The sequence below is a fragment of the Misgurnus anguillicaudatus genome, unplaced genomic scaffold, assembly GCF_027580225.2.
Source record: "Misgurnus anguillicaudatus unplaced genomic scaffold, ASM2758022v2 HiC_scaffold_26, whole genome shotgun sequence".
In the NCBI taxonomy this organism is placed as follows: Eukaryota; Metazoa; Chordata; class Actinopteri; order Cypriniformes; family Cobitidae; genus Misgurnus; species Misgurnus anguillicaudatus.
The window spans coordinates 3,089,524-3,101,862 of NW_027395276.1; the positions used below are offsets into that span (position 1 = coordinate 3,089,524).

Genomic DNA, 12,339 nt, shown 5'->3' on the forward strand with positions numbered 1-12,339 from the left:
ATGTACTTTATTGTTAACATTAATTAACTGATGGAATTGTGTTTCATACATCCACTGATATTTGGAGATATATTAATAATGAACATAATTAAATGTATAGTATTTAGTCCAAACACAAATATGAATACATTTTTAATTAAATTTAATTAATAATTAAATTTATAGTAATTAGTCCAATCACAAAATCAATCCATGTTATTAAAAAAATAGTTTCTTTAAAAAAAATTCATATCACACATTTTTTTAAGACAGCAATAAATATTCGCGACTGTAAATGTAATAAAATAAAATAAATGCTTTAACATTTTAATATTATGCAAAATATATGCTTCCACCCCCGCTGTACACTCGTCATAAGTACACGCATGCGCAGACTTCCTCCGGAGCCTCGTTTTATTAACTAAAATGAACTTACCTTGCAACATAACCTGCTCCGGAGCAGGTTATCTTCAGAGAGTCAGTTGCTATGGTTACTTACATAACCCGAAAGTTACCTCCGTTTTTGGAACCGAAAGCAGAGGTTATCCGCTTACTTACTCCTAAACTTACCCGGGTAAGCCACAAAACCAGCTTTCTGGAATACACCCCTGGACTGAACTAGTTGATGCATGAAAACAGCACCCTGACTGGTTGACTGGCTAAAAGTATTTTGAGTATTTTAAAAATACAAAAATACTCATCTTAAACGTATTTAAATACAAATTACATTTCATTTTTTTCAAAGGCTTTAAAATACAAAATACTATTTTGTATTTCAAATATGTATTTGAAATACATGTATTTGAAATACTGCCCATCCCTGACGACACAGCTGTTTCACGATTGGTCAAATTCACCACATGACAACAATCACGTGTGTTTCATGTTTATTTTCACGCCCTCAGTTCCACAAATACTCACAAATCTGTATTTTTATAACAGTTAAAGCTCTTTTCATGTAGTCGCGATGTTATATTGTGCCATCTTCATCAAAATAAAATGGATAAAAAACAAAGACCCCACTACATTGGTAGTTAAATAAGATATGCTTATGTTAAACTTTATTTAACTTTAACTTACAAATGATGTTTACTGCGATAAAGCAAGCAAATGCCACGTGATCAGCCATGCCTGACGTAAATGCAGCAAACTACGGGAACCACAGCGTGTCCGACTTCATGTCTCCGTATTCATCTCCTCCCCGCCTGCACGTGGCTAATCTCGCCGATCAGCTACATCCAGCCATAGCTGATGTCGAACACACCTATTGACTCAGCAGTCTTACCTCGATCTGTTTACAGTTTGCAGCATCCCCCCACCACCCCTTCTCCACACTTCTAGTCCTAAAAACCACTTACACGTGTGTGTGTGTGTGTGTGTGGGGGGGGGGGGGGGGTGGTACTCTGGGTTCGGGCCAAGTCCGAGCTTGAAGCCCTCCCCTGGACACAACGCCAAACACGCATTCAAAATTACTCTATAAATTATATGTAAGTGTGAACTCGTGAAACATGGAAAAAGTCTGATTTTCATGTTATGTCTCCTTTAATGATTTTATGGTACTGGGACATTTTTGTGCAATTCAGACTAGGGATGGGCATGATTAATCGACGATCGATAATTGATCGTTAAGAATTTAGTCGATTACGTTTATTTGTTATTGATTAATTGAATACTTTTTTTATCTAATGCAGGTTGCGTTGCCTAGCGTAGCGTGTGTCTTGAAGCAATTAAATGAATTTCACTGTGTGGCAGCAATTCAACATTTTACCACCAGGGTGCAATATTTGACACCATACTCCGTTATCTGCGACCTTCCGTTTTGATTTCAAAAAAAGAATCATGAAGAGGTCATGATTTTTTGGAACAAATTAGGTCTCTTTTTAAGAATGCGGCTCGCAGCTGCAGGTTCCACTGCTTTAGAGCACCGCATATTCAAGCGCATATATGTTCCGTTTGTCTAACTAAATGTAGTTTAACTGTTTGCCACAAGTTGATCTTGTAATAAAGGTCTCATGGAGGAAAACACGCTGTATTTTAGTATTCAACATTTTGAATTATAAAAGTTAAATAATTATTTTTTATTATAAAAATATTAATGATTAATCGATAGTCGATCGTTAATTCTCCCGACAATCGACTAAAAAAATTTTATCGAATGCCCATCCCTAATTCAGACATTAATTAACTTTAGTGATGGTCTTTAAACATATTGTAAGAAATGTTTAGTATAAATCCATAGTTGTATATTCAGCATTGTATATTTGGGATTAAACTAATGTCAAATTAAATGCCAAAATTAAAGTGAATTGAGATTCATTTTAAATTCAGACCCATACATTTAAGTAGATTGTATAACATTTTATTTATAGCGGTTTATACACATAAAAGAATCTACACGGCTGTAGATGAATAATATTAACTGTGAATAACTACTGTACAGCTACCTCTGTTTAACAGGACAAAATACAATTATTAAATTATAACATTACAATCAGTTATTTAAAATTACTAATTAGTAAATGAAAGACTTATTATTTCTTTGTTGTTGATTCATCATGTTCAGACTTCTAATGTAGCTCTTTCAACAACACCACAGACACAAGTCGTTCTTTAAACGGGCGTTTATTCTTGAAACTTGTAGCGTTCACGCCGTGAGAACTGCAAATGAGTATTTTATCAATACATCAGCATATGATCACACAGTTCTCTCATAATAAACTTAACAAACACATTGAATATGTCACAAATACCTCGTTGGCTGCTTGGTTGCGAAAGAGGTCTTATAGTCCTTAAAGCTGCATGATCTTCTTGTAGATCTTTTACAATATAATAAACTTTAAAGTGCAATACACGCGGACAATCACAAACGTCCGCTTATCGTCAGTACATCGCGGCAACTAGAAAGATCGTCACTTCCGCCGAACGTGACGCATTTGCGCCTTACATTTAAAGTGAACTTAATCAATTTACAATACATCACATTTTACTTAACTAACATTTTAACTCATTACTTAAAGTGCATTTGAGGAAATAACTGAAAACATAAACACATTAATTACAAAACAAATTATAAAAACAAAATGCATATTTATAATACAGTATGTAAAATTAGTGAATGACAACAGTTACATCTAATATGACAAAATTATTTCTAGACTCTCTGTATCATCTATATTGTTAGATCACACAGTTTCACTGATCCATAAACAACATAAAACCCAGGATAGAGAGGTTTAGTGAATGTGGTGTTGACTCTGTGTATGAGGGTCATTGTGTCAGAGACGCTGTAGAAGGACAGAGATCCTGAACTGTGATCCACATAAACTCCTATTCTAGAAGATCTGGACACTACAGGGAGTTCAGTCTTAATCTTATTGTGCCAGAATGAACAACTGGAGTCACAGCAGCACAAACTCCAGGACTGATCATTAAATCCAAACAAAGACTCTTTACCTCCCTTCCTGCTGATGCTCTTATATGACACTGATATAAACACTCGACCTCTCCACTCAATCTCCCAGTAACAGCGTCCACACAAACTCTCACTACACAACACCTGAGGATAACCATCAAATCGGTCTGAATGATCAGGATACTGGACTGTGTAAGTGTCAGTAATCACTTTGTTCCCCTCAGACAGACGGAGATATTTATGTGCTGTGTTTGGATCTGCAGTGAAGTGATGATAATCTGATGGAGACAAATCAAAAACATCATTTAAATGTAAAATTATACATTTCAATAATTAAAATAAAACGTCAAGTCTTATTTATTTTAGTTTTTGAGGACTGTCAATGTGTTAAGAAGTGAACAGAGATCATTTAGCCTACAGTATAGACAGAATCTAATCTGATTGTTTTACTGTTATATTCATCATAATGTGTGTGTAAAAGGTTTGTGAATGTGTGAACATTGTTAAAGTCCCTCTTTTCTGTAGTTGTACACTTTAAATATAATTTGTTATTTTATTTAAGTGTGGATCATTTTTGTTTATAGAAAAACTTAATGGCTTATGAAATTTAAATATTAAATGAGAAACTTGATTTATGAACTGCTATTTGATCTCACAGTTATGTTTCATTGTGGGCGAGCACAGTTATTTATTTTCTGTTTATTCTGCACATTCAGTTTGATTCATGAGTATTAATATAGAGGACTTTAAAATGACTGAAATGCAGATTATCACTGTTCATGTCTTTATCAGCATCAGTGTGTTTATTTGTTGTTTGAGACTCACATTTTAGGAACTGCTCTCTGGTCTCAGGTTCAGGTGCTTTACTTTTATCATATATCTTCTCTATCTCTTCTCTACAGAAATCTTCCAGTTTCTCTCTGAGATGAGACACAGATTTTCCTACATCATCAAAAGAGATGAAAGAGCTGACAGTGATGCTGAGTGAGTCTGTAGATCCAGGAGGAACAGAGAGAAACTGGAAACTCTACACAAACACAAACATAAACTCATGACACTGAAACATTTCATAGAAAATATCATCTGAGTAAAACATGCTCTTCACTTCCTAAAGATCACTGATCTCTGTTACCTGGAGGAAATGGATGTGATCATCTGTGTGTGAAAGCTGCTCCAGCTCAGCGTCTCTCCTCCTCAGATCATCAATCTCCTGCTCCAGTCGCTTCAAGAGTCCTTCAGCTTCACTCACTGCAGTCTTTTCCTGATCTCTGATCAGCTGTGTCACCTCAGATCGTCTTCTCTCAATGGTTTGGATCAGTTGAGTAAAGATCCTCTCAGTGTCGTCCACTGCTGTCTGTGCAGAGCGCTGTTAGGACACACAGAGAGAGGAGCATTAGAATCAGCAGCATTCATTCAGCTCTTACTGGTACATCACACAGTCTGTTACACACAGTGAACTTCAGTGAAAGTCATCCAGCACTGAACTCCTCACTGACTGATTGGATGAGAGTCTTAACTGAGTCTGAAACAGATCTGAAACAGCAGACAGCAGTTGTTCTTCTGATCAAAACTCACCTTATGAGTCTCCACAACATCTCTCAGCTCCTGAAGCTTCTTCTGACTCTCCTGGATTCTCTGATGATATTTTCTCTGCGTCTCCTTCAGTTCTTTCTGTTGGATGTGGAAATGATAATTAAATAGATAAAGTGATTTTTTACCAGTTAAACTGATTAAATTATCACATCTCTTACCTGTTTCTCAGTCCTCTCTGCTGCAGCTGATACAGTTTTATGTTCATTGTGTTCATCCACCATACACAGATAACATATACAGAGCTGATCAGTTTTACAGTAAATCTCTAAAAGTTTCTCATGTTGAGGGCAGATCATCTGCTGAAGTCGTCCAGTGACGTCTATCACTTTGTGTCTCTTTCCTTTGAATAAATTCTCATGTTGTTCAAGATGAGTTTGACAGTAAGAGTTCAGACACACCAGACAGGACTTGACAGCTTTGTGTTTTCTCTCAGTACAGACGTCACACTTCACATTTCCAGCTTCAGCATAACTGTGATCAGGACGAGCAGCTTGTAGTTTTGTCTTCTTCAGCATCTCCACCACTTCAGCCAGCATGGTGCTTTTATTTAAATCAGGTCTTGTATTGAAGGTCTGTCTGCATTGAGGGCAGCTGTAGTTTCTCTTCTGATCGTCTTGATTCCAGTAGTTTGTAATACAGCTCATACAGTAACTGTGTCCACAGGGAATGGTCACTGGATCCTTCAGTAAATCCAGACAGATTGAACAGATGAACTGATCCTGAATCACTGAAATACTGGCTTCTGCCATTTCACTGTATGTTCACACAGAAAGAAAAACGAAACACACAACAGCCCAACAGTTTCAGTTTCCCTGAACTCAAGTATTTCCTGGTTGTGTTTATGAAACGTGTGCAAACAGTCATGTAATAAATAAGTCCACTAGATGTCAGTCTCATACAGAAAGTCACAGTCTGAAAAACAGAATGAAAATGCTCTGCCTTCAAGTATAAATGGAAGAAAACAATGACAGATTTTTCATTTTTGTGTGAAATAATTCCTTACAGATAGCAGATCAAATCCCTCTGATGTGTGGCAAACCGCCAGTCACCCCACCTTTCCTCATTAGACGATGTCAGTATAACTGACAATTATCCGCAAAAATTACATTTAGTTGCACTTGTTAGTGACCCTAGCAACCTGTCAACCCACCTGTGGTCTGTGGTTGTTGGCATGAATGATCTATTTACTTCTCCTTTCGGTGTTTTATGGCAATCTGTAAAACGATAGCTCTGAATTCCTGTTAAATCTGTTAGTACAGTCTATCGCACAACAGCTTTTTCCAACTTAGACGCGTTTTCACAGTGTTCTCACTGATTTCACATCGTACTCAAATGCTGCCGGTCTGTCTTTTGCCACTAACCGCAGTCACTTTTGCCGAAGGTAATGTCACGTGTATGTCCTCTATGAGTCTAAATTGGAAAAAGCTGTTGTGCGATAGACTGTACAAACAGATTTAAGAAGAATTCGTTAAAGATCTTAATCTATTTCCGAGTCCTCTTGTAGATCATAAATTAGGCGACAATCTAATAAAATTCACACTTCAAGCAAGCTTCAAACGAAATTCCAGAGAAACCTGAGATCTAAGAGTTTAAGTGACGACCCAATGGCCAGAGACGGAGCAGGCATTGAAACAGAGATGTGTCTGTAGCTAAAGATCACATAAGATCACAATAAGCTGGTTTAAATTATATATATATTATATATCCTCGTATTGCATGTTTGTATCCGTAATGTACCACTTTCTGGTAACACATGTGTTTTGTTACCTTAGTACACCCTGTTCCTGGAGATCTACCCTCCTGCATATTTTAGTTTCAACCCAGCTTCAAAGCACCTGACTTTAAATTTTAGGTAGCCCTGAAATGTTTGATTGCAAGGTTCAGGTGTGTTTGATTGGGGAAGGAGCTGAACTCTGATCTCCAGGAACAGGATTGGTCACCACTGCTTTAGTATATCTTACAATTCACATTTATGAAATTATTATTTGATGTGTGTTTCAAGCATATCTTTATTAGTCTCTAATTAATCACCTTTTCATTTCCTGATCAATGATATGCTTCATGTTACCAGTACTGATATCAAACTCAGTTAAAGGCGGAGTGCACAATGTTTGAAAGACAATGTTGATATTTGAAATCACCTAAACAAACACGCCCCTACCCCAATAGAATCTGGACCTTCTTTTAAAATACCCGCCTCACACATACGCAACCCGGCAAGGATGTCGGTTAGTAAACACGCCTCTTACTGCTGATTGGCTATAAGTGTGTTTTGGAAGTCGGCCCGTCTCCTTTTCCTTTAATATTTTTGCTTTTAACTTGTTTATTCACAAGATACAACCTGAACTACAAGCAGACAGTTGACGGCAACTTAATTCAACTCAATAGCACCACTCATTGTAAAAATTACTATATTACAACACTCCCACAAAATTTTTACAATGTCATTAAGGCATTTCATACTAAATTATATTACTAAGAGCCATGCTCTCCTTCATATACAGCATCAAGATCATTGTTATTTAGACTAAACAACAACAAAAAAAACTTTGTAAGATTCCATTTTTATTACTCCTTTTACCTTTACTTTTACCATTCTTTTACTCAACACAAAAACAGTGCAGTAATTACATTACACAATTACCAATGGGAATTACTATGGGAAAAAGCCCAATCTCTCTCTTAAGATATTCAAACTTTAGTTTAGTCAGTGGCTTGGTCAAGATATCTGCCTTCATGTCATTTGTTGGACAATATTTTAGTTCTATTCTGCACACATTCACAAATGTAGTGGTAGCGAATGTCTATGTGTTTAGTTCTTGAGTGATCCACTGGATCACGATTGCAATAGCTCATTGGTTGTCCTCCAGGATCATTGTAGGCATAACATCCATTCCGAGATCATTCAGTAATCGTCTCAGCCAGGTACCCTCTTGTGCAGCTTGACTGAGTGCTACATATTCAGCTTCGGCTGTTGAAAGTGCAACTGTTGCCTGTTTCTTACTAAGTCAACTCACTGCTCCACCACTCAGTAAGAATATGCTGCCAGTTGTTGAGCGGCGGTCATCCTGATCACCGGTCCAGTCAGCATCTGAGAAGCCAATCAAAGTTACAGACTCTGACCGCTAAAACTTGAGAGCAAAGTTTGCTGTACCTTTCAATTAACAAAGAATTCTGGATTTCTGGATTTGCGTTAAACTTTGACACAGCACTCACTGCTTGAGCTAAATCTGGTCGTGTGGCCATCGCAGCATACAGCAGACTCCCTATAATGGACTGATAGATGTCTTGGTCCACTGATTTACTGACACCATCCCCCTTTTTTAATTTCACATTGGCATCAGCAGAGGTTGCAACAGGATTTGCATTGTCCATCTCATATTTCTGATGAATGGCTTCGATGTAATTCTTCTGATGAAGACAGATGCAGTTCTTTGCTTTGTCTTGGACAACAGAGATGCCCAGGATATAAGACACTTCACCCATATCTTTCATCTTATAGCGTTTCATGAGAAACATTTTCAGCTCATTCGTGCTTGCAATTGACTCCGTAATGAGAATTAGATCATCCACCATCATCCATCTTGTTTTGATCTCACAAACACACAGGGATCTGATGTGCTCTGTTTGAATCCAATGTCTTTCATGTGCTCCGTAAAAGCTTTACTCCAACAGTGCAGAGACTGCTTCAGTCTATAGATTGACTTATTCAATTTGCACACCAGGTGTTCTTGTCCTGGTTTGATGTATCCCTCTGGTTGCTCCATGTAGATTTCTTCTTCCAGGTGTCCATTGAGGAATGCAGTCATGACGTCCATCTGGTGCACATGTAGACAGGCACAGATAGGGCTCAACCTTAGCAGAACACATGCCCTTTTTGTCCTTACACTCCGAAGTGCCCTTTTTTGACAAAGGTGTTTTATAATTTTTTATATATATATATATATATATATATATATATATATATATATATATATATATATATATATAAATCAATGCTGTTGGTAACCATTTACGTCTGTCTGTCTGTTTTACAAATATATTTATCAAATAAAATGTATTAAAAAAATATTTTTGGATTCGCTCAAACTGTCAGTCAAACCTCTTAAACTCCGCCCCCTGAGTGCAGCGAGCTGAAGTTCCACAGCAGTCAGAGCAGCTGAACGTCTTGCAACGGTAAATAAATATCTTGTAGTTTGAGTACATGCTGTCTCATTAAGAAATTATTACTAGTATGTCTATAACGGTGCATGTTTTATAACTTTAAGCCGAATTATCCATAGACGGGATAGGGCGAGTGGGCAATCAGGGGGCACAAAGGGCTCCAAACTGCGACCAAATGGAGTTTTTGATACAGAGCGAGCAGTTTTTTTAACAAGTGTTAACGCATGTGAAGGGCACCTGGACAACAATACGAATGCAGGTCGGGTTTTTACCGCTTTTTTGCATGACGCGTCTCAATCGTTTAACTACGCAGCCCGGCTGCCCGGGTAAATTCAACCCATCTCACTCAGTCTCAGACCCGCGAGAAGACGCGCCGCGCGGATAAATGTCTAGCCTACATTAACACCAAAAACATTACAGATTAGAAAGGTCTTAGACATCAGATGCCCAGTTAAGGAAAACTGGATAGAAGACGAGAAACGTGTAAAGGATACAAGTATGTATATTTCCCTGCCACTCATTACAATATGCTATCGGGATATATTATTGTATATGTATGTATCTTATGCCTTGAATTAGTCAAGGGAGTTGTATGATTATTTGGTTCATAACTTTCTATTCTAAAATCAACTGCATAGAGTTAAGTCTATTTAGTATATTTTTCAGTAATGCAGTTATTTGCACCTTCAAAAAGGTTTTCAGCACAGTTTTTGCCAGGTAGGCAGATACATGTTGGATATGCTAATAGTATGGCTAAAGTATAGTATAATCTCCTATTTTGATCTTTAATCTCCTATTTTCCCCTCTTCTCAATCACATACATAAACATGTTAACCAAATAATAAAAATTAGCTTATAAAACCAAAGAGAATGGCTTTTTGTTCTTCAAACATATTTTTATTTAACTTTATGTATGTAAGCAGAGGAAAAAAATAAAATGAATATATTCTACAATTAAATAAGAGCGAGTACACAGGAGCAGTTCACAAACACATGACTACAAATAGGCCTTATACAGACAACCACCCAGGAGGAGGTAAATTGTTAAAGCCAGATATCCTTTGTACTCTATAATGCCAAGCTATCATAAAATGACATTTTTCATTTATTAATAGTGATTTTTTTAATCATTAATAGGGAATAATATAAAGCCTTTAAGAAGATTATTATGTGATATTTATTGGAGGGGGTGCCCTTTTTCAGTTTCAGCACATGCCCCTCAAAAGGTCTGTGCACGGCCCTGCATGTACATTATTCTGGATAGCATAAGACAGTAATGTACGAATTGAGCTGAATCGTACCACGGGTGAAAAAGTTTCATCATAGTCAGCACCATACAACTGTGAGTAGCCTTTGGCAACTAGTCTGCACCTGTATCTCTCTACTCGTCCATCATTATGATGCTTGACTTACACCCATCTTGATCCTATGGCCTTCCTATCCCTTGGTAAATCCACTAAGTCCCATGTCTCATTTTCCAGCAGTGACTCATATTCCAAGTTAGCCGCCTCCTGCCATTCCTTTGAAACGCAAGTATCGTTTATTCATTCGCTGTGCTAAGTTATTACTCATTATTATTAAGGTGATTCTTAGAGGTTCTGATAGTTAGTGCAGAAGTAAAGTCTATAGTGATTTGATCTTGCTATAAGCTTTGAGGTAATACTGTATAGCAGTAGGAACGTTATTTTCGGTTACACTTTATTTTGATAGTCCACTTTAGACATTCTACTAACTATAAATAACTTTGCAACCAGTGCTTTAAGTGGGCCGGAACGCCCCGGTACTCAGTACCGCCACTTCTAAAAATAGCTCTTGAGCGTACCACCACCTCTACGTGCGCCCAGAACGTGCTTTTAGCGTACCGGAACGCTCATCTAATCATTTGGCTGCGCTGCCGCTTTTCAGAGCGCCCTTAATGTACGCTTCCTAATACGTTCCACCGAGAGCAGAGACTACATTACCCATACTCCCTTGCGTTTACAAGTTAAAACGTGCTCTGGAGAGGTGTGTGTTTGTGTGTGAAACGCTCAACCATAGCTGCTCGGTTAAAATGAAAATACAATGAACACGTAATATGCCCTCCTTGTTTTAGACTCTGAGTAGTAAAAGAACAAGGTCAGAATCAGAGGACTCGCTGACATCCCACTAAGCCAGAATGATAGCTGTAGGTCAGACGCAAGCCTTGTAGGTACGTGATAATCTCCGCTGTCGCGGCTTTCAGATTGGTTCCCCTCGACGCAACTTCGGATTTCCTCAGGCGATGTGCAGAAAACATTCTTGAAATTGTAATATACATTTAGTTTAATTGCTAAACTAAAAGTAAACGAAATTTCAATGAATTTGAACGACATGCACAGTAGTTTTACCCGCAAAATGTAAAACAATGGGACAAAATAAATGACTTTAATTAGAGTTGCAAATGGCCAGTATTTTGTTATTCTTGACCCCATAGACATGGTCTTGGTCTCATTTTAATGTTTTTTTTTCAAGCTTTTTCTATCTGAACCACTAGTTTTAGCATTTAACCATGCTGAAAATTTTACTCACATATCTACCTTTTGCACATTTTATTTATGTTCAAAAACTCTTTCTACAGTAGCTCTTTCTAATGGTATTTTTTCAAAATCCTTTTGCACATTTTATTTATGTTCAGTAGCTATTTCTAGCTCAAGCAAATCCACAAATTTATAAAAGGATTAATTATTTTTTACAAGGTCGTCTGTTGACTGCTAAATATAAAACCCCTTCAATATAGGAGTCGAGTCAGCAAAAAAAATAGAGTACCGGCACCTCTTTTTGGCCACTTAAAGCACTGTTTGCAACTACATGTCAACTAACTTTCAATATTTTGCAACTATACTTCAACTAACTGTCATTAGAGTATTAGTAGACTGTAAGGGTTAGGGTTAGGGAAGAGGTTTGGGTTAGTGGAATAAGTTGACATGCACATGCAAAGATACTTCTAGACAGATGAATGTCTCTTGAGATATCATTGCAATCAAGTGTTAGTAGATATTAAGCAGACAGTTTACTAATTCTCTAAAGATTGGTAGTTGATAAGTAGTTAAGTAGTTGCAAAGTTACTTATGATTAGTAAAATGTCTAAAGTGGACTATCGAAATAAAGTGTTACCTTATTTTCTAAAGGCCACAGAATTAACTTCTTAATGTACAATTATGAGAATAGTCACT

The 12,339-nt window shown here is 37.2% G+C and overlaps 1 protein-coding gene across 2 annotated transcripts; it reads right to left on the minus strand.

Moving 5' to 3' along the window:
- Positions 1–2,585: 2,585 nt before the first annotated feature.
- On the minus strand, positions 2,586–7,143 carry LOC129443063 (tripartite motif-containing protein 16-like). 2 transcript variants are annotated; one of them, XR_012368241.1, is made up of 6 exons: positions 5,143–7,143; positions 4,967–5,062; positions 4,524–4,757; positions 4,217–4,418; positions 2,730–3,669; positions 2,586–2,637 (listed from the first exon to the last, which is right to left on the minus strand). XR_012368241.1 is itself a non-coding variant. In XM_073864494.1 (5 exons), the coding sequence occupies exons 1-5, from the start codon at positions 5,731–5,733 to the stop codon at positions 3,149–3,151; spliced, it is 1,644 nt and encodes a 547-aa protein (XP_073720595.1). In that variant the 5' UTR covers positions 5,734–7,143; the 3' UTR covers positions 2,586–3,148. The 2 variants fall into 2 exon arrangements, 1 of the variants encoding a protein (XP_073720595.1); XM_073864494.1 differs by having other exon boundaries at positions 2,586–3,669.
- Positions 7,144–12,339: the final 5,196 nt, after the last annotated feature.

Coding starts and splice junctions, on each gene's coding strand:
- LOC129443063 (XM_073864494.1), bottom strand. CDS start 5,733: ATGGCAGAAGCCAGTATTTCAGTGATTCAGGATCAGTTCATCTGTTCA. Junction 4,758..4,966: donor ATGTTGTGGAGACTCATAAG/GTGAGTTTTGAT, acceptor GTGTCCTAACAG/CGCTCTGCACAGACAGCAGT. Junction 3,670..4,216: donor CAGAGAGCAGTTCCTAAAAT/GTGAGTCTCAAA, acceptor TGTCTCCATCAG/ATTATCATCACTTCACTGCA.